The sequence below is a fragment of the Salvelinus fontinalis genome, chromosome 21, assembly GCF_029448725.1.
Source record: "Salvelinus fontinalis isolate EN_2023a chromosome 21, ASM2944872v1, whole genome shotgun sequence".
Lineage (NCBI taxonomy): Eukaryota > Metazoa > Chordata > Actinopteri > Salmoniformes > Salmonidae > Salvelinus > Salvelinus fontinalis.
Window position 1 is genome coordinate 33711164 of NC_074685.1, and position 25568 is coordinate 33736731.

Genomic DNA, 25568 nt, shown 5'->3' on the forward strand with positions numbered 1-25568 from the left:
TATGAAAGAATGACGATTCTTCTCTACGAAAAACCAAACCAAAACACAGACTGTCTGACAGCTAGCAAGTTACAGCTAACCTAGCCAGCAGCTATTTACGTGAGTATCTAAGTTAACAAGCCAAATGTCTGGCTAAAGAGAGGGATAAAGTATGACGTTTAACGAAACACTAACATGACGACTTCTTAACGATCACACACATACCACTGAATTATCAAAAAATATGTGTTTCAAGAATTCACTATTTAGCTACGAAAATGGATCTGACCCCGTGAAGAACCTCTTCCGGGTTATTAAATTGACGTCATGATTAAAACTATATTTGCCTAGGTATAATAATAATACTAATAATAACTAAAGAAGCACTGGAACTGCGTCCAAGATGTCCGACCGTTGTTTTCAAGTTAATCTACTCACGTTCACATACACTGATTCATGGTATCGACTAGTTACCACAGCCACAAAGTCCAATTGGCCTATTTCGTAAAAATGAATGAAAACAACAATTAATTTAAAGTTAGGCATACGGTTATCAGTGTGGTTTGGTTTAAAATCGGATCTTAAGAAGATAAATTATTACTTTGTGGCTGTGATTATGGATATACTGACAAGAGACAAAGGGCGGCGCACAATTGCCCCAGCATCGTCAGGGTTTGCCCGGGGTAGGCCGTCATTGTAAATAATAATTTGTTCTTAACTGACTTGCCTAGTTTAATTAAGGATTACATAAAAAAAAATACATGTCTCTCCGCCCAATCAATGGGAGTCGTTGTCCACAAAGCGGCACGGCGGGCTGCCTAGCTCCTGCCTATCCTTTCTTTGGATTGGTGGATACATCTTATTATAATTTTTTTTAAATATTCGACGAGGGTTGTTGACGTCAACCAACTGTATTCAATGTAAAGATAGCCTCATAGCATGAATATGCATAGCCATCTCGAGACAACTCTGATATAAAGTATTTTTTTCTCAAAGTTGCCGGCATGTCACGTGTCCTACTTATATCAATCAAATGTATTTATAAAGCCCTTTTTACATCAGCTGATGTCACAAAGTGCTGCCAGAAACCCAGACAAAAACCCCAAACGGCAAGCAATGCAGATGTAGAAGCACGGTGGCTAGGAACAACTCCCTAGAAAGGCAGGAACCTAGGAAGAGACCTAAAGGGGAACCAGGCTCTGAGGGGTGGCCAGTCCTCTTTTGGCTGTGCCGGGTTAAGATTATAACAGTACATGGCCAAGATGTACAAATATTCATAGATGACCAGCAGGGTTAAATAATAATAATAATCCCAGTGGTTGTATAGGGTGCAACAGAACCCAATATCCATAGGTAAGGCTGTACAGTGCATATAAGTATACCCCAATGCAATTCTGAAGTCTAATACACACACAGTGCGATTTCAACAGATTTTATTTTTTATTTAACCGTTATTTTACCAGGTAAATTGACTGAGAACACGTTCTCATTTGCAGCAACGACCTGGGGAATAGTTACAGGGGAGAGGAGGGGGATGAATGAGCCAATTGTAAATTTGCACTTTTTTTGTGTCAAATTAACTAACTATTGTCTTTATTTATATATATATATATATATATATATATATATATATATATATATATAAATAACATTCCAACCTTGTTTCGTATTATATAGTCCAATTGTGGTACTGTTCCACTATTTCTATCTGTTTGCATCAGTTTCAATGGAGGACATTTATTTTGAAAGTGAACTGCTGAGTCCATTATTGTTGCTCACACTACATTTACATTTTAGTCATTTAGCAGATGCTCATCTCCAGGGCAATTTACAGGAGCACTTATAGGGTTAAGTGCCTTGCTCAAGAGCACATCAACAGATTTTTCACCGAGTCGGCTTGGGGATTCAAACCAGCGACCTTTCAGTTACTGGCCCAATGATCTTAGCTACCTGTGAGTTCAAGGGTGCCAATATATATTCATTTTTTCCCCCATACAACTTGATTTTATTTTGAGTAGGATAGCAGCCTACACGAGAAATAACTTCTAATATTGGTTGTAACCAGCTCCATCTGAAAGCCACCTTGATGTTTGTGTGCATCTGTTAGAGCCAATTTCTGCTTGATCAGTCAAATGTGGTTGGAGGCGCCATATGGATGGTGTGGTGCAATTGCTGAGCCTCTGGTGGATGCAGAGAACAATGAGCTCGTAGGGCATCCCCGTGCGCCTCTCAAAAGTTGCAACTATGTGGAGGCTCCATATAGCTCAGCATTGACATGATTGGTTTGTGGTAGGTGAGGGCGGGAGGTCCTGTATAAACAAACTCACTTCCTCAACACAGCTCTGCTCGGTGAAACACAAGAAGTATGAATGCCCTGGCTTTTACAGAGGCCATATCACCATAAATGCTTCCTGATTTATGCAGAGGCCTTATCACCATAAATGCTGCACGGCCAATGCAGACGGCGGATTGCCCATGTAGCGCCTTTAAATTGTTGTTTGTATACGTTTGTATCTGGAGTGAAGAAAATATTAAAAAGGAATGCCACCACGATACAATCTACTATTCAATGAGGAGAATTTGCACTGCAAGCCGGCAACAAAACAACATGAAGCAGTATCCTTCGCTCTCGTTTGTCGCAGTAAGGAGCGGAAAGTAGCTAGATAGTGTAGCCACAAGCATAAACTAGCTAGCTGGGAAGAACTCATTTGGACGATAGACTGAACCGAATCCGTTGGTATCCACTCGACTCTCACTGCGCGACAAATTCAATCAATTTGGGCACCAGGCTTATCAGTATTTCTGCCGCGTTCAAAACAACTGTGAACTCGGTAAAATAAAAGGTAAAATAATGACGTCAGTGATAATCAGGTTTGAAAGTCGGAGTTCTAGAAAGAGACCCGAGTTGGGTGACCTTCATATCGATTTTCCCAGTCGGGGCTAGTCATTTCCAAGTTTTTTTGAACGCTCAAAAGTCAGCGATTTCCGAGTTCCCAATTGTTTTGAAGGGGGCATTAGTGCCACTGTATGAATCATAAAACCCGGAAATGGTTGCAATCTTTTTTTCACCATTCATTTTTCAATCTGGGATTTTAGAACTACTTTATGTAAGGTCTGTATTTCGTGTAGGCTTACCCATGGCGATCTCAGACAAGGTAACTTGTATCAATAATTACCATAGCAAATTTTTTTGAGTAAATTGAGGCCAATATATTGATAAAACTCACCTTGTCCGAGAGAGAATTACACAGCTATCAAAAGTCACGCCAAGGGAAGCCTACACCAAACGCACGATTCATTTATATTTGTTGTAAAAAATGAATGGTGGAAAAACCATTGCAACAATTTCCATGTTTTTATGGGTATTATGACGTGTCCATTGTGGCGGACTATTGCTGCGTTCAAAACACATTTACATTTACATTTAAGTCATTTAGCAGACGCTCTTATCCAGAGCGACTTACAAATTGGTGCATTCACCTTATGATATCCAGTGGAACAACCACTTTACAATAGTGCATCTAACTCTTTTAAGGGGGGGCTAGAAGGATTACTTTATCCTATCCTAGGTATTCCTTAAAGAGGTGGGGTTTCAGGTGTCTCCGGAAGGTGGTGATTGACTCCGCTGACCTGGCGTCGTGAGGGAGTTTGTTCCACCATTGGGGTGCCAGAGCAGCGAACAGTTTTGACTGGGCTGAGCGGGAACTGTACTTCCTCAGTGGTAGGGAGGCGAGCAGGCCAGAGGTGGATGAACGCAGTGCCCTTGTTTGGGTGTAGGGCCTGATCAGAGCCTGAAGGTACTGAGGTGCCGTTCCCCTCACAGCTCCATAGGCAAGCACCATGGTCTTGTAGCGGATGCGAGCTTCAACTGGAAGCCAGTGGAGAGAGCGGAGGAGCGGGGTGACGTGAGAGAACTTGGGAAGGTTGAACACCAGACGGGCTGCGGCGTTCTGGATGAGTTGTAGGGGTTTAATGGCACAGGCAGGGAGCCCAGCCAACAGCGAGTTGCAGTAATCCAGACGGGAGATGACAAGTGCCTGGATTAGGACCTGCGCCGCTTCCTGCGTGAGGCAGGGTCGTACTCTGCGAATGTTGTAGAGCATGAACCTACAGGAACGGGTCACCGCCTTGATGTTAGTTGAGAACGACAGGGTGTTGTCCAGGATCACGCCAAGGTTCTTAGCACTCTGGGAGGAGGACACAATGGAGTTGTCAACCGTGATGGTGAGATCATGGAACGGGCAGTCCTTCCCCGGGAGGAAGAGCAGCTCCGTCTTGCCGAGGTTCAGCTTGAGGTGGTGATCCGTCATCCACACTGATATGTCTGCCAGACATGCAGAGATGCGATTCACCACCTGGTTATCAGAGGGGGGAAAGGAGAAGATTAATTGTGTGTCGTCTGCATAGCAATGATAGGAGAGACCATGTAAGGATATGACAGAGCCAAGTGACTTGGTGTATAGCGAGAATAGGAGAGGGCCTAGAACAGAGCCCTGGGGGACACCAGTGGTGAGAGCACGTGGTGCGGAGACAGATTCTCGCCACGCCACCTGGTAGGAGCGACCTGTCAGGTAGGACGCAATCCAAGCGTGGGCCGCGCCGGAGATGCCCAGCTCGGAGAGGGTGGAGAGGAGGATCTGATGGTTCACAGTATCAAAGGCAGCCGATAGGTCTAGAAGGATGAGAGCAGAGGAGAGAGAGTTAGCTTTAGCAGTGCGGAGCGCCTCCGTGACACAGAGAAGAGCAGTCTCAGTTGAATGACTAGTCTTGAAACCTGACTGATTTGGATCAAGAAGGTCATTCTGAGAGAGATAGCAGGAGAGCTGGCCAAGGACGGCACGTTCAAGAGTTTTGGAGAGAAAAGAAAGAAGGGATACTGGTCTGTAGTTGTTGACATCGGAGGGATCGAGTGTAGGTTTTTAAACACCTGTGAACTAGTACAGTACATTACTGGTAAGGATGGGTGTGGGGATCATTTCAAGTGATCTGCTGTAGTTTGGTTAAAGTGGCAATCTGCAGTTGCTAAATACATTTTTTGACATTTAAACCATTGATATGTACCCATTGATTCTTGAAGAATATAACTTAGAAATGCCTCATTAGCATAGTTCAACTGTCGTACCCCATTAGAACCCAAAATGTGAGCTTGTTTTGCACCAATGTTTTAAACAAAGTAAACACAAACAAACAATGTATAGCGTCAACATGGTTAAAACTATAATTTTTATATAATAAATGGTTGGTCCTTGCATTCATAGCTCTGTCTGTGAATTTGAGTGGTTGCATTTCTTCAGCCCCATCCCTCAGCTTTTTAGCAAAACAGTAGCGGGGAATGTGCTTTGTTATTGTTTCAACTGCTGATTGCCGCTTTACGACGTCATCCTGCAACGCAGATCGGTATATCACTTATATTGTGATCAATTACATTTTATTGGAGACATTTTAAATGATAGTTCTGCTCTAATCTAATTTTGTATCTCTAGAACAGGTGAGTCAGATGAGTTTGAAAGACCAAGGGCAAGAGTGATCCGATAATATGGTCAGGTGCAGCAAAGAAAGACCTAGCAAAGCTGCAGCTAGCTCAAAACAGAGCTTGCTCTTAACTGCACACATAGAACTAACATCAACAACATGCATGATAGTCTTTCAGGGTTGAGGAGAAATGTACTACTTCTCTTCTAATCTTTTTAAGAAACATTTGTGTGTTGAAAATGCCTAATCACAGGTATAATCTATTTGCATACACTTCAAACAGACATACAGTACATACCCCACAAGACACACCATTATGGGTTTCTTCACTGTACCCAAACCAAAAACGCATTTAATGGGTCGCTCAGTTATGTATAGAGCCATGTCATCGTGGAATGCTCTGCCACAAGAGGTTACTCAGGAAAAAAAGTTTAGCTTTAAAAAACAGATTAAAAAACCCCATCATATTGTATCACAGCACCTCTCCTCTTTCCAAAGGTCTAATTTAACTGTATATAATATGAATAGTGTGTAAATTGTATTTTTTTTAATCTCTTGGTGTCTTTCCAATATATAACTCTTATTTTGTATTATTATTCATGTTTTATGTAATTATGTTTCATTTATTTATTGAACGTCCTTGTCTATAACTGTTCTGTATTTTGACATTTATTTGTACGTTTTATGTGGACCCCAAGAAGTGCAGCTGCTGCATGTGCAGTAGCTAATGGGGATCCTAATAAACTAAAATGAACTCCTAGTGACACAGCTTAACACAACAGTCACGTGTCATTGTGAACTGGATGAAAGAAACAACAGTCTGATATTTTCAAATGATAACATGTCAATATGGCCTAATGGCAGTTGACATACTTAGACTGTATTGTAACATTTCTTTTTCATAAACTGTTTTGAGTTTATTGAAAATTCAGTTGAATTCTACTGAAATCCTACTCCCGCTTTTAATTCCTGCCTGTCAGATTGGATTTTAACAGAAGAAGTAGCCTGACTTTTGGTTAGTGTTTTTGGTTTTTGGTAGTTAGTAAGAATTTGTTCGTACAAAACATATTTTGTTTTTTGGGATATTTTACTACCCCGTACAGTAGGTGGCGGCAATACACTTTATGAGTGTAGTCTGCCAATAAACCTCAAAGATGAAGAAAAATCCCTGCCTGTTTGACGCGACTGCGCATGCTCAGCCATATACCCTGGTAACCTCCAACATGGCGGCGAGAGGCCATGTGCAAGACCCTAACGACAGGAGACTCAGACCCATTTACGGTAACAATTCGCAGAAAAACAGCCCATCTCTGTCTGGTTAAATGTTTTGTCAGTGTTTATCGACGTACCGGAGTGATCATCTGGCCAGTACCTTGTGTCCGGGACTCGGTGGGCAGTACCGCGGGCCCCGAAGTCTTAGCCCCGATCTCAATTCGCCTGCAGTGTTGAATGACAGTGCACCTTGAGTGGATGGCAGCACAATTCTGACAGCGCACAGCTGCAGACCGTTTGCCCACCAATTACGCACAATGAGACAGATTTGCTTTAAACGAAACGCCAAAGAGCTTCAACAATCAGTCTCTCTCACTCGTAAAGTTCAGGTCTCCTATATTTGACAGCTAGCTAGTTACCGGTAAGCTACCTAATAAGCTAGCTAGCCATGTTAGTTAGTATGCAGAAACCGAGATGAATCTGAACCGTATTGCAAATAGTTTTGTATGTGGCAGAAATATCAACAGCTATAGCTAACTAGGTAGCTTGTTGTTCAGATACAGTACATCGGGGTGTATTATCAGTTACACAAATTTTAACGTCCGAGCTAGCTCAGCTCGCTAGAAAAGGCTGCCACAGGGGCAAGACAAGATGTTCTTGGTTGTGAACTGTGATGCCAACGTTAGCTAACTGGTTAGCTTGCTTTATTGGCGGGTGTGTTTCATTTCGTGCTCACTCTGCTGATTTTAACTCATTGGGTTATACAGATCAGTGATCATGGCTAGTTAACGGTAACGTTATGTGTCAGATGGGCATAAGAGGATTAAGGTAGGCTAACTTGATATGCCTGGTTGTGTTGATGCTGTAACGTTAGTCTCTGTTTTTGGTCATTCGATTACATTCTAGTGACGCGTTCCATCATACAGATAACTAGATCCAGTTAGATTTATATCAATGACTGCTATAATAAACACTCACCATTGTTGAGGCTCTGTTTTCTCTCAACTTTTCTCTGTCCTCAAAAGCTCTGCTAAAACCATGTAGAGTTGATTATCATCACGTGACATGCTGTCAGTGAGTGGACAGTGGGCACACAATGAAAAATGGAACTGCTATATGGGTCTAGATACTGTATATATGTTGGCACTGATCTTGGGGAACTCGGATCATGAAGAGTGGGAAACCATAATGGCCAACACGAGACACAATGATTAAGGCCTAGCTGCCATTTGGGCTGATGACATAGTGTAGAGCACTGTGTCTGTCTGTCTGGCAGGGTTAATTTTGGCACCCAGCTGTCTAGAAGCCTAGACTCCAAGCTTGCCCTGGGAAAGGGACTGTGTGTGTGCCTGTGTGCTCTGCTGTGATCCACGGGAGGACAACAGTGAGAGAGAGTTGTGTGTATCAAGGTCGCAAACAATGGCAGAGGTCAGAGACCAAATACACAGACACTGTCGGTCATTCATACAAATAGACATTCTAATCTCGTCACACTTTTGGGCACTCGCACAAATACACACATGCCCAAACACCTCCACTCAAGACAGTACACATAGTGAACCACATAAACACGCGGACACACACCACGGAGTGTATTTGCATGGTTAGTTCATCAGACAGGCTGTAGCAGAATTCTGCTGGTTTTAAAAAGTTACTCCTCTCTTGTTTTTTGTTGTCTTATAAATATCAGGGCCATGACTCTTTCTCTGCCTCTCCTAGTTACTGTGTTGTTGTCATGTCCTTCATACATCTTGAAAATGTCATTTTAGAAACTCCTTTTAGAGCCTGAGAATGGCTTTGGTTGAATTATTGAAATCTCTGCCGGTCTATAAAAAAAACTGGATGCTGCGGCGTCTTAGGACTCCATGAATGGTTTGTAGAGAAATAGAAGGAATAGCTCCTTTGCCCTTTGTGTGGGACTTGACTGGGTGTGGGCGTGTGCGTCATACTGTGTACTGTATGGAGTAGGTTGCCTGATGCTGTGATGTCATCTCCCATCAGACTACCTGGACAATGGCAACAACAAGATGGCGATCCAGCAGGCTGACAAACTGCTGAAGAAACACAAGGACCTGCACTGTGCCAAGGTGGGTGGGACTCTGGTTCTGGGCTGTATTTAGGGCCCAAGATGGAGCCCAGAGTTGTTCCTGGCCTGGCCCAAAACTGACCCCATAGGCCCCTACCTCAAACCTCTACTCCACACCCCTATGATGATGAGGGTGGCATGTTACTGAGGCACATCTCCCTCTCCCCAGGTGTTGAAGGCCATCGGTCTGCAGCGAACAGGGAAGCAGGATGAGGCGTTTAGCCTGGCCCAGGAGGTGGCCACCCTGGAACCTACCGACGACAACTCACTACAGGCTCTCACTATACTGTACCGAGAGATGCACCACCGTGAGCACACACACACACACACACACACACACACACACACACACACACACACACACACACACACACACACACACACACACACACACACACACACACACACACACACACACACACACACACACACACACACACACACACACACACACACACACACACACACACACACACACACACAGAGAGAGAGAGAGAACTCTCTATATGATCTTTTCGATGCTGTTGACTCTCCCCCTCCCCTCTCTCTGTAGCTGAGTTGGTGACTAAGCTGTATGAAGCTGCGGTGAAGAAGGTTCCACTCAGTGAGGAGTATCATTCTCACCTGTTCATGGCTTACGCCCGCGTTGGAGAGTACAAGAAGATGCAGCAGGTCAGAACGAACACACACACAGTAATAACATGTGAACAAATTATGTATTGTGCTACAGTAATTCAAGTCTTTTGTGTAGTTCTATCTAATGTCTCTCTTTCTCTCTGGCTGTAGGCAGGGATGGCTTTGTATAAGATCGTTCCTAAGAACCCCTACTACTTCTGGTCTGTCATGAGTCTGGTCATGCAGGTAGGCATGGTCTATCACTATACAGTTGAAGTTGGAGATTTACATACACCTCAGCCAAATAGATTTAAACTCAGTTTTTCACAATTCCTGACATTTAATCCTAGTAAAAAATTCCATGTTTTAGGTCACTTAGGATCACGGCTTTATTTTAAGAATGTGAAATGTCAGAATAATAGTAGAGAGACTGATTTATTTCAGCTTTTATTTCTTTCATCACATTCCCAGTGGGTCAGAAGTTTGCACACACTCAATTAGTATTTGGTAGCATTGCCTTTAAATTGTTTAACTTGGGTCAAATGTTTCGGGTAGCCTTCCACAAGCTTCCCACAATAAGTTGGGGGAATTTTGGCCCATTCCTCCTGACAGAGCTGATGTAACTGAGTCTGGTTTGTATGCCTCCTTGCTCTCACACGCTTTTTCAGTTCGGCCCGCAAATTTTCTATAGGATTGAGGTCAGGTCTTTGTGATGGCCACTCCAATGCCTTGACTTTGACGTCCTTAAGCCATTTTGCCACAACTTTGGAAGTATGTTTGGGGTCATTGACCATTTGGAAGATCCATTTGCGACCAAGCTTTAACTTCCTGACTGATGTTTTGAGATGTTGCTTCAATATATCCACATCATTTTTATGATGCCATCTATTTTGTGAAGTGCACCAGTCCCTCCTGCAGCAAAGCACCCCCACAACATGATGCTGCCACCCCGTGCTTCACGGTTGGGATGGTGTTCTTTGGCTTGCAAGCCTCCCCCTTTTTTCTCCAAACATAATGATGGTCATTATGGCCAAACAGTTATATTTTTGTTTCATCAGACCAGAGGACATTTCTCCAAAAAGTACGATCTTTGTCCCCATGTGCAGTTGCAAACCGTTCTCTGGCGGTTTTGGAGCAGAGGCTTCTTCCTTGCGAGGCTCCACTGAACGCATTCTTCAATGCGTTCAGTCCTATATCGACATAACCTGAAAGGCTGCTCAGCAAGGAAGAACCTTGCTGAGCAGCCTTTCAGGTTATGTCGATATAGGACTCGTTTTACTGTGGATATAGATACGTTTGTACCTGTTTCCACCAGCATCTTCACAAGCTCCTTTGCTGTTGTTCTGGGATTGATTTGCACTTTTCGCACCAAAGTACGTTCATCTCTAGGAGACAGAACGTGTCTCCTTCCTGAGCGGTATGACGGCTGCGTGGTTCCATGGTGTTTATATTTGCGTACTACTGTTTGTACAGATGAACGTGGTACCTTCGGGCGTTTGGAAATTGCTCTCAAAGGATGAACCAGACTTGTGGATGTCTACAATTGTTTTTCTGAGGTCTTGGCTTATTTCTTTTTATTTCCCATGATGTCAAGCAAAGAGGCCTTGAAATACAGGTAGGCCTTGAAATAGGTACACCTCCAATTGACTCAAATTATATCAATTAGCCTATCAGAAGCTTCTAAAGCCATGACATAATTTCTGGAATTTTCCAAGCTTTTTAAATGCACAGTCAACTTAGTGTATGTAAACTTCTGACCCACTGGAATTGTGACACAGTGAATTGTAAGTCAAATAAGTACAAATTACTTTTGTCTTGCACAAAGTAGATGTCCTAACTGACTTGCCAAGACTATATTTTTGTTACCAAGAAATTTGAGGTGTGGTTGCAAAACAAGTTTTAATGACTCCAACGTAGGTGTATGTAAACTTCCGACTTCAACTATATATACCCAGTGGCCAGTTTATTAAGTACACAGAAATGGTTTGCTCCTACAGACAGTGAGTCAGGTGGCTGTGACTTGCTTTATAAAGCAGGCAGACGGGGATCAATACGTTCAGTTACTGTTCGATTGTACGCTAGAATGGGCAAAACGAGTGACCTAAGCGACCGCATCCAGTATCTCAGAAACGTCCGCCTTCCTGGGCCTTTCACGCACTGCATTGTCTAAGGTTTACAGTGACCGGAGCAACAAACGAAAACATCCAGTCAGCGTCAGCCCTGTGAACAGCTCGTTGACGAAAGAGGGCAAAGGAGAATGGCAAGAATCGAGCTAGCAAACAGGTGGGCCACAAACAGACAAATAACGGCGCAGTTCAACAGTGGTGTGCAGAACGGCATCTTGGAACGCACAACTCATCTGTCCTTGTCACGGATGGGCTATTGCAGCTGACGACCACTCCGGGTTCCACTCCTATCAGATAAAAACAAGAAGAAGCGGCTCCAGTGGGCACGCAATCACCAACACTGGACAATTGAGGAGTGGAAAAACATCGCCAGGTCTGACGAATCCCAGTTCCTGTTGCGTCATGCTGATGACAGAGTCAGGAGTACATGGCTTCATCCTGCCTGGTGTCAACGATACAGGCTGGTGGTGGTGGGGAACTGGTGTGGGGAATGTTTTCCTGGCACACGTTAGGTCCCTTGATACCAAATGAGCAATGATTGAGGGTGCAAAGAGGGGTCGGACCCTGTACTAGCTGGCTGTACCTAATACACTGGAGACTGAGTGTATTTAGCTTGTGTGACTGAGTATGTATGTGTGATTCTGTGTGTGTGACTGTGTGACACTGTATGGGTGACTGACTCTGTGTGTGTGTGACTTTGTATGTGTGAGTCTGTACGTGTGACCGTGGGTGGTTGTTTGCTTGCATGTGTGTCATTGCTCTGTGTGTTTCAGGCCATCTCTGCGCAGGATGAGAAGCTGGCCCAGACCATGTTCCTGCCCCTGGCTGAACGCATGGTGGAGAAGATGGTGAAGGAGGAGAAGATCGAGGCTGAGGCTGAGGTGCAGCTGTACTTTATGATCCTGGAGCGACTGGGGAAGTGTGTGGAGGCTCTCGACGTGGTCCGCGGTCCACTGGGAGGTAAGAGTGGTGTGTGTCTGTGTGTACGCAGAACAGAGATTGTGTGTGTTCGAGACCCAGAGAGAGGACTTGTGCAGCTTGTAGGTTGTGAATTATTCTTGTCTTTCTACTCATTCTGTGTATGTGCATGGTTCCATAGAGAAGTTGACCAGTGAGTTGTGGAGCAGGGAGAATAAGTGTATGATGATGTACCAGCGGCTGCAGCTCTGGCCTGAATGCAACGCTCTGTCCTACAAGCTACTGCTCAAAAAGTAAGTACCCACATATTCCAATAAATAGTCACATTTATGCACATTCAGCATTTCTGTGTCTTAAAACTCTCCCACACTAACTCCCGATCTTTCTCCCTTTCTCCTCTTTCTCTTCTCTCTTCTCTCTTTTCTCTTCTCTCCTTTCGTCTCTCTCTCTTCTCTCCTTTCTCTTCTCCTCTCCTCTCCTTTCTCTTCGCTCCTTTCTCCTCCACTCTCCACTCTCTTCTCTTCTATCCTTTCTCTTCTATCCTTTCTCTTCTCTCCTTTCTCTTCTCTCCTTTCTCTTCTCTCCTTTCTCTTCGCTCCTTTCTCTTCGCTCCTTTCTCTTCGCTCCTTTCTCTTCGCTCCTTTCTCTTCGCTCCTTTCTCTTCGCTCCTTTCTCTTCGCTCCTTTCTCTTCGCTCCTTTTTCTTCTCTCCTTTCTCTTCTCTCCTTTCTCATCTCTCCTTTCTCTTCGCTCCTTTCTCTTCGCTACTTTCTCTTCGCTCCTTTCTCTTCGCTCCTTTCTCTTCGCTCCTTTCTCTTCGCTCCTTCCTCTTCGCTCCTTTCTCTTCGCTCCTTTCTCTTCGCTCCTTTCTCTTCGCTCCTTTCTCTTCGCTCCTTTCTCTTCGCTCCTTTCTCTTCGCTCCTTTTTCTTCGCTCCTTTTTCTCCGCTCCTTTCTCTTCTCCTCTCTCCTTTCTCTTCTTTCCTTTCTCTTCTCTCCTTTCTCTTCTTTCCTTTCTTCTCTCCTCTCTCCGCTCCTTTCTCTTCTCCTATCTCCTTTCTCTTCTTTCCTTTCTCTTCTTTCCTTTCTCTTCTTTCCTTTCTCTTCTCTCCTTTCTCTTCTCTCCTTTCTCTTCTCTCCTTTCTCTTCTCTCCTTTCTCTTCTCTCCTTTCTCTTCGCACCTTTGTCTTCTTCTTTCTCCTCTCTCATTTCTCCTCTCTCCTTTCTCCTCTCTCCTTTCTCCTTCTCTCCTTTCTCTTCTCTCCTTTCTCTTCTTTCCTTTCTCCTTTCTCTTCTTTCCTTTCCTTTCTCTTCTCTCCTTTCCTTTCTCTTCTCTCCTTTCTCCTCTCTGCTTTCTCTTCGCTCCTCTCTCCTTTCTCCTCTCTCCTTTCTCCTCTCTCCTTTCTCTTCGCTCCTATCTCTTCGCTCCTTTCTCTTCGCTCCTTTCTCTTCGCTCCTTTCTCTTCGCTCCTTTCTCTTCGCTCCTTTCTCTTCGCTCCTTTCTCTTCGCTCCTTTTTCTTCGCTCCTTTCTCTTCTTTCCTTTCTCCTCTCTCCTTTTTCTTCTCTTCGCTCCTTTCTCCTCTCTCCTTTCTCTTCTCTTCGCTCCTTTCTCTTCTCCTCTCTCCTTTCTCTTCTCTGCTTTCTCTTCTCTTCTCTTTTCTCCTCTCTCTTTTCTCCTCTCTCCTTTCTCTTATTTCCTTTCCTTTCTCTTCGCTCCTTTCTCTTCGCTCCTTTCTCTTCGCTCCTTTCTCTTCGCTCCTTTCTCTTCGCTCCTTTCTCCTCTCTTCTCTCCTTTCTCTTCTTTCCTTTCTCCTCTCGCCTTTCTCTTTTCTCCTTTCTCTCCTCTCCCTTTTCCTCTTCTCTTCTCTCCTCTCTCCTTTCTATTCTCTCTTTTTTCCTTTCTCCTCTCTTTTTTCCTTTCTTTCCTTTCTCCTTTCTCTTCGCTCCTTTCTCTTCTCCTCTTTCCTTTCTCTTCTTTTTTTTCTCTTCTCTCCTTTCTCCTCTCTCCTTTCTCCTCTCTGCTTTCTCCTCTCTGCTTTCTCCTCTCTGCTTTCTCCTCTCTGCTTTCTCTTCTCTGCTTTCTCTTCTCTGCTTTCTCTTCTCTGCTTTCTCCTCTCTCCTTTCTCTTCGCTACTTTCTCTTCGCTACTTTCTCCTCTCTTCTCTTTTCTCCTCTCTCGCTTCTCTCCTTTCTCTTCTCCTTTCTCCTCTCCTCTCTCTTCTCTCCTCTCTCCTTTCTCTTCGCGTCTCTCCTTTCTCTTTGCTCCTTTCTCCTCTCTCTCTCTTCTCTCCTTTCTCTTTCTTTTCTCCTCTCTCCTCTCGCCTTTTTCCTCTCTTCTCTCATTTCTCCTTTTTCCTCTCTTCTCTCCTCTCTTCTCTCCTCTCTCCTTTCTCCTCTCTTCTCTTCTCTCCTCTCTCCTTTCTCTTCTCTCCTTTCTCCTCTCTTCTATTTTCTCCTCTCTCTTCTCTCTTCTCTGCTTTCTCTTCTCTGCTTTCTCTTCTCTCCTTTCTCTTCGCTACTTTCTCCTCTCCTTTCTCTTCGCTACTTTCTCTTCGCTACTTTCTCCTCTCTTCTCTTTTCTCCTCTCTCGCTTCTCTCCTTTCTCTTCTCCTTTCTCCTCTCCTCTCTCTTCTCTCCTCTCTCCTTTCTCTTCGCTTCTCTCCTTTCTCTTCGCTCCTTTCTCCTCTCTCTCTCTTCTCTCCTTTCTCTTCTTTCCTTTCTCCTCTCTCCTCTCGCCTTTCTCCTCTCTTCTCTCCTTTCTCCTCTCTTCTCTCATTTCTCCTTTTTCCTCTCTTCTCTCCTCTCTTCTCTCCTCTCTCCTTTCTCTTCGCTTCTCTCCTTTCTCTTCGCTCCTTTCTCCTCTCTTCTCTTCTCTCCTTTCTCTTCTCTCCTTTCTCCTCTCTTCTATTTTCTCCTCTCTCTTCTCTCCTCTCTCGCTTCTTTCCTTTCTCCTCTCTTCTCTCCTCTCTCTCTTCTCTTCTTTCTCCTCTCCAGTCCTGATGATTGGCAGTTCTATCTCTCCTATTTTGACTCTCTCTTCCACCTGATGGACAAGTCCTGGAGCCAGCCTGAGGAAGGAGAGCAGTGAGTACTGTGTGTGTGTCTGTGTGAGTGAGAGAAGTTTATATAGTGGCTGACTAGACTATTCCTCTTGATGGATGTTTTACGATGTCATGTAAGAGAAGACAAGACGAACTGATCTGACCCTCTCTCCCTTTGCCCCTCCCCTCTTCCTCCAGCTGTGTGGAGGGCCCAGTGCAGACCACGGTGGCAGAGGCAGTGAAGTTTGTGGTGGACAGGATGGAGGAGCAGGACAAGAAGGAGTCGCGTCCTCTCAGAGGGCCCTACCTGGCCTGTCTGGAACTCATACACAGACTGAGACAGAGGGGCTGCCCAGATGAGAAAGAGCTAGGTACGTACACACACACACACACACACACACACACACACACACACACACACACACACACACACACACACACACACACACACACACACACACACACACACACACACACACACACACACACACACACACACCACAGTTTCCTTGGCTGTTTGCATTGACCGTTTCTATTGGCTGTTGGTCTTCAGGTGACCCGTTGGAGCTGATGGTTCAGTTTTTTGGGAAGTTTGGAGACAAACCCTGCTGCATTACTGACCTGAAGATATACCTACACCTTCTGCCCCCCGAGCAACGCTCACAGGTACACACACACATACACACCCTGCTGCATTACTGACCTGAAGATATACCTACACCTTCTGCTCACAGGTACACACACACACACACACACACACACACACACACACACACACACACACACTCTCACCTGCAGAATAGCACCAGTAGTGGACGTTGGTCAAGCAACCAAGCCCTTGATGAGTTTAATACCATATCTACTTCCTCCTCTCCTGTTCTCTCTCCTTCCTCCTCCCTGTAGTTTAAAAACCGTCTGGGGGAGTTGGTTCCGTTGGGGGAGGCGGGTGAGGATGGCTTTGGGTTTCCGGGGGACACGAAGGCGTTGCAGAGACACCTGTGTGTGTGTCAGCTGAGCCGGGCGCTGGGACTGCAACACGCTCTGGACACAGAGGGCAAGCTACGCCTCATCACAGAACTCAAAGCCCACTACCACTATGGACTACAGTTTGGTAAGAACAGCAGGACCCCTCTCTCTCTCTCGCTCTCACTACCACTATGTGGGCTGCAATTTGGTGAGGGCATCCGTTCCTCGATACGTCTCTTATCCATCTTCATCCATCCCTCTCCGTCTTTCAGTCTATCCAACATTTTATGCATCTAACTTAGAAACTGCAGGAAGAGATGCAATGACAATTTTGGGAAGACCCAGATGAATGGTTTGAGTCTGACTACAGTTAGTGTGTGTGTAACAGGGAAGTCGTGTCTGAAGACAGAGCTCCAGTTCTCTGACATGTACTGCCTCATGGCCGCCCACGTCTACATCGACCTCTGGACAGAAACTGGTGAGTCGCCTCTCTCGCTTTCTCTCTGCCCTCTCACGTGACGTACACTCTTTCTCTCTCGCCTCTCTCTCCCCCTCCGACCTCCTACTCTCGCTGTCTCCGGGCGTTCGTTAACATGCAAACATACATTTGTGTCTGTGCGTGTTAGGCGATGAGAACATGCTGTGGCAGTCTCTAGGCGTGTTAGAGGAGGGCTTGTCCTTCAGTCCCTCCAACGCCCAGTTCAAACTACTGCTGCTGCTGCTCTTCTGTCGCCTGGGAGCCTTCCAGCCCGTAGTGGACCTCTACTCCAGCCTGGATGCCAAGCATGTGCAGCACGACACCATAGGGTGGGTTTATAGTACGAACACGTCACCATACAATACGGTTACCATACTCAAACCACTGATCCTTCTATTCTCTCCTCTCTCCCAGGTATCTGTTAACTCGCTATGCTGGCTCGTTGGGGCAGTTTGCTGCAGCCTCCCAGTCCTGTAACTTCTCCCTCAGGTTTTTTCACTCCAACCAGAAAGATGTGAGTCCCTGTCGCATCTAAAGACGTCGTACCTATGTCATATATTCTGGTGACGTTTCCCCGGGTATTTTCTCACCTCGGCCCTCTTTCCTTGTCTCTTCTCCTTTCTCTCCTCCCCCAGACCTCCGAGTACATCATCCAGGCCTATAAGTATGGTGCGTTTGAGAAGATCCCAGAATTCATAGCGTTTAGAACCCGGCTCAACCAATCGTTGCACTTCGCTCAGGTCCGCACAGAGAGGATGTTACTGGACTTGTACACCGAGGCTGACGTGTTAGTACCCACACCCACACCCACACCCACACACACACCCACCCACACACCCACACACACACACCCACACACACACACCCACACACACCCACACACACACACACCCACACACCCACACACCCACACACCCACACACCCACACACCCACACACCCACACCCACACCCACACACACACACACACACACCTGTAACGTATTCCTGTTTTGTTCCAGCACATTGAGTCTGGAGGAGAGTGTGAAGGCGATGGGTGTGTGTCCTGAGGAAGATGATATTCCCTGGGACAACATGAGAGACAACAGAGACCTGACTGTCCTCGTCAGCTGGGACCCCAAGGACAGGTACACACACACGCACACATATAACAAGGACTTATATCCATTTTTCTGCCGGAGTCATGTAGCTTTGGCCCCGTGCCCACGGCAAAATCATTGCAGCCACGCCACAAATATGGAACGTGAAGAAATATTTCTGAAGATGCTATAACAGTCCACAGACTTTTCCTCTGCGAACATAATGAATAGAACAAACAGACAAACCCATAGTTGATCTATTTACCTAGTCATCGTGTTGCGCGTTCTAGGAGAGATGATTATTCCTCTCAAGGCACATTGAAGTTTCAAGTGCCATAGGGAGGGAAAGATGCATTCTGACAAGTCGTCAATGCACAACAGTTCATCGTGCAATCACGGGGAAAACAGCCGTTTCAATGGCCTTTGTTGAAATGAGGGACATCCCAGCGTTCCATTCCTACTTTATTTATCAACTCCTAAATATTACTGCAGTATTTTAGCAGCGGCATGGTTAAGCATGTTACCACGTGGCAATTAGTTGTGAGTGGATAGAGGACAGTGGGGCAGAATGGAACACGGGTCAAAACACCATCCTACCTCAAAATTATTTTTGGGAGTGACTTAAATTGTGATGAGACGGATTACATTTTTAGTCGAGCAAGAGCAGGAGTCGCAACCAGGGAAAGTGTTGAGGGGGGGGAAATTGTGACGTGAAGTGGTTTCTTTGAGAAGTACAGGAAGTGGGGGTGTTACTCTGGGTGGCGTTTTACTCCCAAGTTACCCTAACAGGTACGCCTGCATTATTGTCACTGTGTTTATGCCAGTTTTGTGGGGCATCAAATTCATCAGTATGATGCTAGTTAGTTTTTTAAAAAGTTTTTTTTAAATTTTTATCCCATTTTCTCCCCAATTTTTTCGTGGTATCCAATCGCTAGTAATTACTACCTTGTCTCATCGCTACAACTCCCGTACGGGCTCGGGAGAGACGAAGGTCGAAAGCCATGCGTCCTCCGAAGAACAACCCAACCAGCCGTACTGCTTCTTTAACACAGCGCGCCTCCAACCCGGAAGCCAGCCGCACCAATGTGTCGGAGGAAACACCGTGTACCTGGCCCCCTTGGTTGGCGCGCACTGCGCCCGGCCCGCCACAGGAGTCGCTGGAGCGCGATGAGACAAGGATATCCCTACCGGCCAAACCCTCCCTACCCCGGACGACGCTATGCCAATTGTGCGTCGCCCCACGGACCTCCCGGTCGCGGCCGGCTGCGACAGAGCCTGGGCGCGAACCCAGAGACTCTGGTGGCGCAGTTAGCACTGCGATGCAGTGCCCTAGACCACTGCGCCACCCGGGAGGCCCTCGATGCTAGTTAGTTAGTTAAAAGATGCCATTTAGGATCTAGCTAATGATTAGCTCAGTGAGGTAAATACAGACAGGCAACCCCATGCTTCAGCCTGTTTATTTCTAGCCACTGTGCTGCTCTGTTGGGCTACAGGTGATAAGGATTTCTTCTATTTTGAATTGAACCTTTATTTAACTAGGCAAGTCAGTTAAATAACCTCTTCTTATTTACAATGGCAGCCTACCCCTGCCAAACCCTCCCCGAACTCAGACGCTGCCCTATGGGACTCCCGATCACGGCCGGTTGTGATACAGCCCGGGATCGAACGCGGGTCTGTAGTGACGCCTCTAGCACCTTAGACCGCTGCGCCACTCGGTCCCTTATTGCTAGCATACCTGATAATATGGACCATGCACAGGCTATATGCATGGTCCAATTATGTTCAAATCATGGTATTAACAAATCATTTTACCAGTATGTTATCGGACTCATTTCTGGAGATTTTATATAGTGTCATTATAATTACATTTACATTCATTTTGGAGTAGAATGGCCTTTTAAAAGTCACCTGAACGGAGCTTCTCAGTTCTACATATAAAATGAACACAGTTAATTGTGTGTTCCAGGGAGCTGACTGAGGAGCATCGTCGTCTGTCTCTAGAAGAGGAGTCCGTCTGGTTGAAGGTTCGCTCTCTCACACTCCGCCTCCTCGCCTCATTGGCTCTGCTCGGACACGCCCCCTCGCCACGGAACTCTGATAAGACCAATGAGAACGGTATATCGGTCAAAAGCTCCACCCTCCAGACCCTACTCTCCCAGCTAGATCAGGCGCTTGAGACCGCTGCCCAGATCACAGAGAAACAGACACAGGTACACACACACTAATATATTTAAGCAATAAGGCCTGAGGAGGTGTGGAATATGGCCAATATACCACGGCTAAGGGCTGTTCCTGCCTGGATACAGCCCTTAACTGTGGTATATTGGCTTTATACCACAAACCCTAGAGGTGCCTTATTGTTATTATAAACTGGTTACCAATGTAATTAGAGCAGTAAAAATAAATGTTTTGTCATACGGTCGGATATACCATGGCTGTGGGCCAATCAGCATTCAGGGCTTGAACCACCCAGTTTATATAATGTAATATATTTATATTTAGCAGAGGCTTTCATCCAAAGCGACTTACATCAGTGCCTACATGTTCATATGGGTGGCCCCAGCAGGAATCGAACCCGCGACCCTGAAATTGGTAGCGCCGTGCTCTTACCAACTGAGTCACACAGGACCACTAACTGTTGTTGTGTTGTTCTAGTACCCGTTCCTGGGGCCTCCCTCCTCCCGCCTGGCCACTGCTCTGTCTAGTGGCAGCTGTCACTGTCAGGCCTCTGCTCTGCAACTATCACTGACTCTACGAGAACTAGAGACCACTGGACTGGGTAAGACAGGGAGATGAGGGGAGATGGGGGGGTGGGGGGTGGAGAGAGATGGATGTAGGGTCCCCTACCACTTGCCTCCAACCATCTGTCCATCTACAGGAGCAGCAGGACTGGGAAGGAGATGGAGGGAGGGAGAGTGGGTGGAGAAGGGAGTAACGGAGAGGGGAAGAGGAGAAAGGAGGGAGGTCTTTGTCATGCTCTTTATTCTGTTTCTCTCTCCAGACGACTCGTCGGAACTCCAAACCCAGATCTGTAACGCCTTCAAATCATCAGTAGCACAGCTCCGAGGTAACCCGTCACAGATATCTTTATTAAAGATGATCAACCTGTCCATGGTAATAATGACCGTCTAGTCAGCCACACGAGACGTCATGGCTTCAGATCTCTAGTCGAGTTATCACTAGTGGGTCATTCTTATTCCCCCATGCTGATCTCTGCCCCTCGCTCCCCTCTTCTCTCGCCCCTCTCCACCCAGAGATGTTATCCAGATGTAAAGGAGAAGTGTTGGAGATGAAAGACGGCAGATTGATGACCCGACCCTCCCTATTAGAAACGCTGGTCTTCTTCGTGGAGGTCAGTGTACTACAGTGATAGTCACGCTAGACATACACAAAGTAATACATCACTAAAATGTACATGTATTATAATATGTGGTGTGTGTGTGTGTCCTGGTCAGACGGTGTGTGTGTTGCTGTGGGTGGCCAGTTACTCTGCCAGCGTACTGCGACCGCTCAAGTCCAGCCTACAGAAGAAGAAGAAGAAGAAGAAGGACAGCAGCACTGCCATGGTACACCGTTACTACCGTTATCCTCCGACGACCCTTCTCTGGAATGACCCCATCACTATTCACACCATACTCGGGGCGTGAATGTTTAAATATTTAAACGAACTTGGGAATCTTAATGTTAAGGGAAGTCCCAAACCGAAAATCAATGTTATTTATTTTTTTCCCCCCGCAAAATTAAAATAGCATTTCAGTCATCAGAACACAACGTATTATTTTCGGTGTTATAGCCTAACTAGACGACAGGCTATAAAGGTCTGGGGAAAGTTGTGTAATTTACGTAGAACTTTGGGCTACTTTGGTGAATTTATTTCCATATTCATTACGCCCATTCTTATACGGAAGCAAACGAGGTGGGACCTACCTGCATTTGTCCAATAGAAACTCTTGTTTTATTGACAAAACGTTTTGCCACTGTTTGGACTAATTATTACACCCCTGCTCTTTCTCTTCGCTAATGATGCGAGTGTGTTCAGTCTTTGGTCTGTTGCGTGTACAATATCCATGCCTATTCATTGATGATAGGCCCTGCTTTACTGAAGTTGCGAGACACATGCAAGCCAAGAGATTGTGAGATACAGCTTTTAATTACTGATAGATGGGTCTAGTGCACGGTTCTGACTGTCTGCCTGGTGGCTGACCTGCCTATACACTGCCCCTCCCCTCTCTCTTCGGCCCTCACTAGCTTGCTATGAAAGATGCTTTGTGTTCTCAGAAGTTTGTGTTCTCGGAAGTAACTCACCTCCGTTCCAAAAATACTGAATCTTAGGAGTCAATTACTAGCGAAATCGAATCTTTACACAGAAATGGATTTGGACGTGGAGTCGACTCCACCAGTACGTCATCATCATTAATAGTTGGGAAAATGTCAGAGATAGGCAAGAAACAGCATTGAAGTCCTGTATGGCAGCCTGGTCTCATAGTCTAGACGTAACATAGTAAATATAAATCCGGGACACTCAATTTAGTAGGACGGTTACATAAGACGATTGATTACTTAAGCCACCTAGCTAGAATTCGTAACATATTGTACGTTTGGAAATTTGTAACTATAATATAAATTGTAACTCATAACATATACGAAATGGGTGATGGATATCCACAAATGAATACATACCATAATAAACATATAATAAGGAAATGCTCACTTGGCGAGGTGGAAGTGAGTACACTAATTGTAGTACAAGTGCAGTGCTTAACCATCTGAAAGGGACTTACCATGTAACCCAACCCGATGCTGGCAGCAGCACAGCTGCATTGTGAATTTGCATTTTATGAAAATGTTCTTATCGTTTTAACAGAACCCCCCCCCCCCAAAAGGCAGTTTAAGCATTTACATTTATTTTCTTCATTCATTCACAATACACCATAGCCATTCACGCAGTAGCTCTCTGCCCCCTCCCTCTGCCCCTACAGCCTGTGGTGCTGTGTGGCTTCCAGGAGTGGACAGGCAGCCTGCAGGGTGTTGTGACCCAGGCTCTGGATCACGTGAAGGGGCAGGAGGCCAGCCTGACGGCCCTCAAACTAGCAGCACTCACCCTGGAGGAGGGATACTCACAGACACAGGTTGGTAGTGCTGGGCGTGTGTGTAGGAATTATTGATTTGTGCCTAAGCATTGGCTTAGTTTCTAAGTTAAAAGCATGCTTCCTGCTGTTCTTTATCCCCCCCTTTCTTTCTTTTTCTGTCAATCTGTACCTCTACCCTATCTTTCCCTGTCTCGCTCCCAGGAGGAGTGTGGGTTTACGAGGGCAGCCATGGACAAGGTTCAGAGTAGTTATCTTGGCTCGCTGCAGGAGCTGGGAGATCTACTGAGGAAGAGAGCCGATTTGCTGAAGAGCCTCAAGATCTGACCCGCATCAACCATCCCCCTTCAATCGACATCTTCATACCCAACTATCGCCATTATACTGTCACCATTTATCGTCTAACTCCACCCACATCCAAAGCCTTCTCCCCTTGCTCGTGTCAAAGGAGGGCTGCCTGCCACCAACACACCCTCTCTTTCACTTCATCCCCTTCCCTCTCCTTTTCCACATATCCCTCGGTCTGGGTGTCTTTATATAACACAGGATTCTCCCCTCCCTCCCGCCATTTCTCACCCCGAGAACCATCACTGCTCTCGCTCAGCACAGAACCACAGTTTGTGATAACATCACAGAGAAGCTCCTCAAAGATACTACAGCAACAGATAGACAAACAAAATAAGCAATTTTAGAACTACTCCAATAATTGACTGTACATAGTCTGCAGATGACACATCAACTCCTTGACTGAACGTGACTGAAATGAGATATAAGCTACCCCTTAGTTTTTTCCTTTCTCTCCAGTCTGTTGTTTCCATGGTGAAGCCCAGTTAGATTAGAATATATGCACCTCCTTTTTTCCATGTTGGACTCCTCACTCCCCCAGCCTGATCTGGGTGCCCAAACATGGACACTGTTGTCAATCACTCTTCTGCTCATAAGAACAAATGGGGTGGATATGGTGCTTAGCTTACTGTATGAAAACAAAGGACAGCTGAACAAAGACGGTTTTTAACGAATTGTACACGCAAGGAAAGCTGAACGCTGGGCCAACTCGGAAAAGCCTCAACTGTTTCTTGCAGGAGTGCACAACTCCAGTGATTTCAGGCCTCGCCTTTTAGCCAGTAACCTGAGAAGCCAGCTGTGTGCGCTCTTCTACGGGCAGCCAGTGACTGAATGGGTCAGTAAAGAGCTGGGGAGAACTGAAGACAGCCCTGGAGGACCGGAGGTGTGTACCTCTGGGTGTGGTGCACTCTTGGTTAATTAATCTCCCTGCTCCCCACCAATCAATGCCTGTCTGATTTCAGTCCTCAATCCCAAACTCCTTTTTAACTTGGTCATTGTTTTCTTTATTTTATTTTTTCATTTTGTTTGAAACCCCCTTTGTGGTTATTGGAAAGCCAAATAAAAAAAGCAATCACGGGACAAGATTATAATGAATTTGAAAATACATCCAGTATCTAAAATGTATTTGCAAGCGCTTCTTTTTGTATTTTGTGTCGGTGCAAAGAAGTGTGTGTAGCTCGCCTGGTTTAGCTAACACCTACAACAGAGTGGATGGTTTGTTTTAACACCGTAGGAGAGAAACCTGACAGTCATTTCTCTGAATAAACGGGTAGAACGGCTAAAACCCAAAGTTAAGATATCTAAATGCAAAGGAGACAAGACAACCAACCTGTCAGATTGCAATGAAGATGGGAAATGTGTTGAATGTCCTTTGTTGTAGAAAACACCTAGTCTCTCTCCTATCTTGTCAACGGTTATGAGCTGCACTGAATCGCCCCATAATTAATTTCACCAACCAAAACTGTCACTAACTATATACCAAAAATGTGGCTCTGTTGCTATGGCATTTCAACTGACAGCTAGACCTACACCAAGCAGGGCGAGGAGACTTGTATCAGACACATCACGGGTATGTTCAGTAGCATTGTGGAACGTTCAGATAAAATACATTGTGCAGAGCAGGCGTCTAACATGTAGAGTGAGGAATCATGTCCTCTGTAGTCATGACTATTATCTGCAACGTTCATTAGTACTGTTGTACGACCCCGAGCGAGGCAGACGAAACTAGCAGATGTTTAGTGCCACGACCACCAGGGGGCACTGAAAGACTATCCAATGCAGGCAGCAGACTGACTAATATTGAAGTATATGCTTTGGCTTAGTTTGATTTGTAGGTAGTTTAGCTTTTCCTTCTTTAAAACAAGACATGGATGGAAGGGGAGCAACAGTTTGATCCTCCTACAAAATACATCCCTCTAAAGATGACCTTCGGACGACTCGTGCCCAAATCCCCGGATGGATGGACCCGCTCTAGAGGCTGTTAGTGGACTGAGTAGAACTTATGTTGATGTGCAGAGAAGTGGTCGACAATCTGGAATGTCATCTCACTTGATACCCACCTAGTCTTTCTTTTGGTAGAAAATGGAAAACAAAAAACACTGGAATGTCAAAAGGATTTTTTTTTTTTTAATGAATAAATCTGTTTTGTTTCAGTCTTGTATCAATG

At 45.5% G+C, this 25568-nt stretch overlaps 1 protein-coding gene across 2 annotated transcripts; it reads left to right on the forward strand.

Moving 5' to 3' along the window:
- Positions 1-9: 9 nt before the first annotated feature.
- Positions 10-25562, forward strand: LOC129818729 (N-alpha-acetyltransferase 25, NatB auxiliary subunit-like). Of its 2 annotated transcripts, none has more exons than XM_055874902.1 (23): positions 10-99; positions 8665-8750; positions 8919-9057; positions 9303-9421; positions 9536-9610; positions 12264-12450; positions 12590-12701; positions 15401-15490; positions 15646-15818; positions 16001-16113; positions 16351-16558; positions 16802-16891; positions 17040-17220; positions 17306-17405; positions 17527-17678; positions 17892-18017; positions 19936-20179; positions 20625-20748; positions 20971-21036; positions 21224-21321; positions 21425-21535; positions 22949-23098; positions 23261-25562. In XM_055874902.1, the coding sequence occupies exons 2-23, from the start codon at positions 8691-8693 to the stop codon at positions 23381-23383; spliced, it is 2841 nt and encodes a 946-aa protein (XP_055730877.1). In that variant the 5' UTR covers positions 10-99; positions 8665-8690; the 3' UTR covers positions 23384-25562. The 2 variants fall into 2 exon arrangements, with proteins under 2 accessions (XP_055730877.1, XP_055730876.1); XM_055874901.1 differs by lacking the exon at positions 10-99 and adding an exon at positions 6301-6732.
- The last annotated feature ends 6 nt before the right edge of the window (positions 25563-25568 follow it).

Excerpts from the sequence above, each read along its gene's own strand:
- LOC129818729 (XM_055874901.1), top strand. The coding sequence starts at position 6,606 with ATGAAGAAAAATCCCTGCCTGTTTGACGCGACTGCGCATGCTCAGCCA. Across the intron at positions 12,451-12,589 it reads GGTCCGCGGTCCACTGGGAG|AGAAGTTGACCAGTGAGTTG; the intron begins GTAAGAGTGGTG and ends ATGGTTCCATAG. Across the intron at positions 20,749-20,970 it reads ACTAGAGACCACTGGACTGG|ACGACTCGTCGGAACTCCAA; the intron begins GTAAGACAGGGA and ends TTCTCTCTCCAG.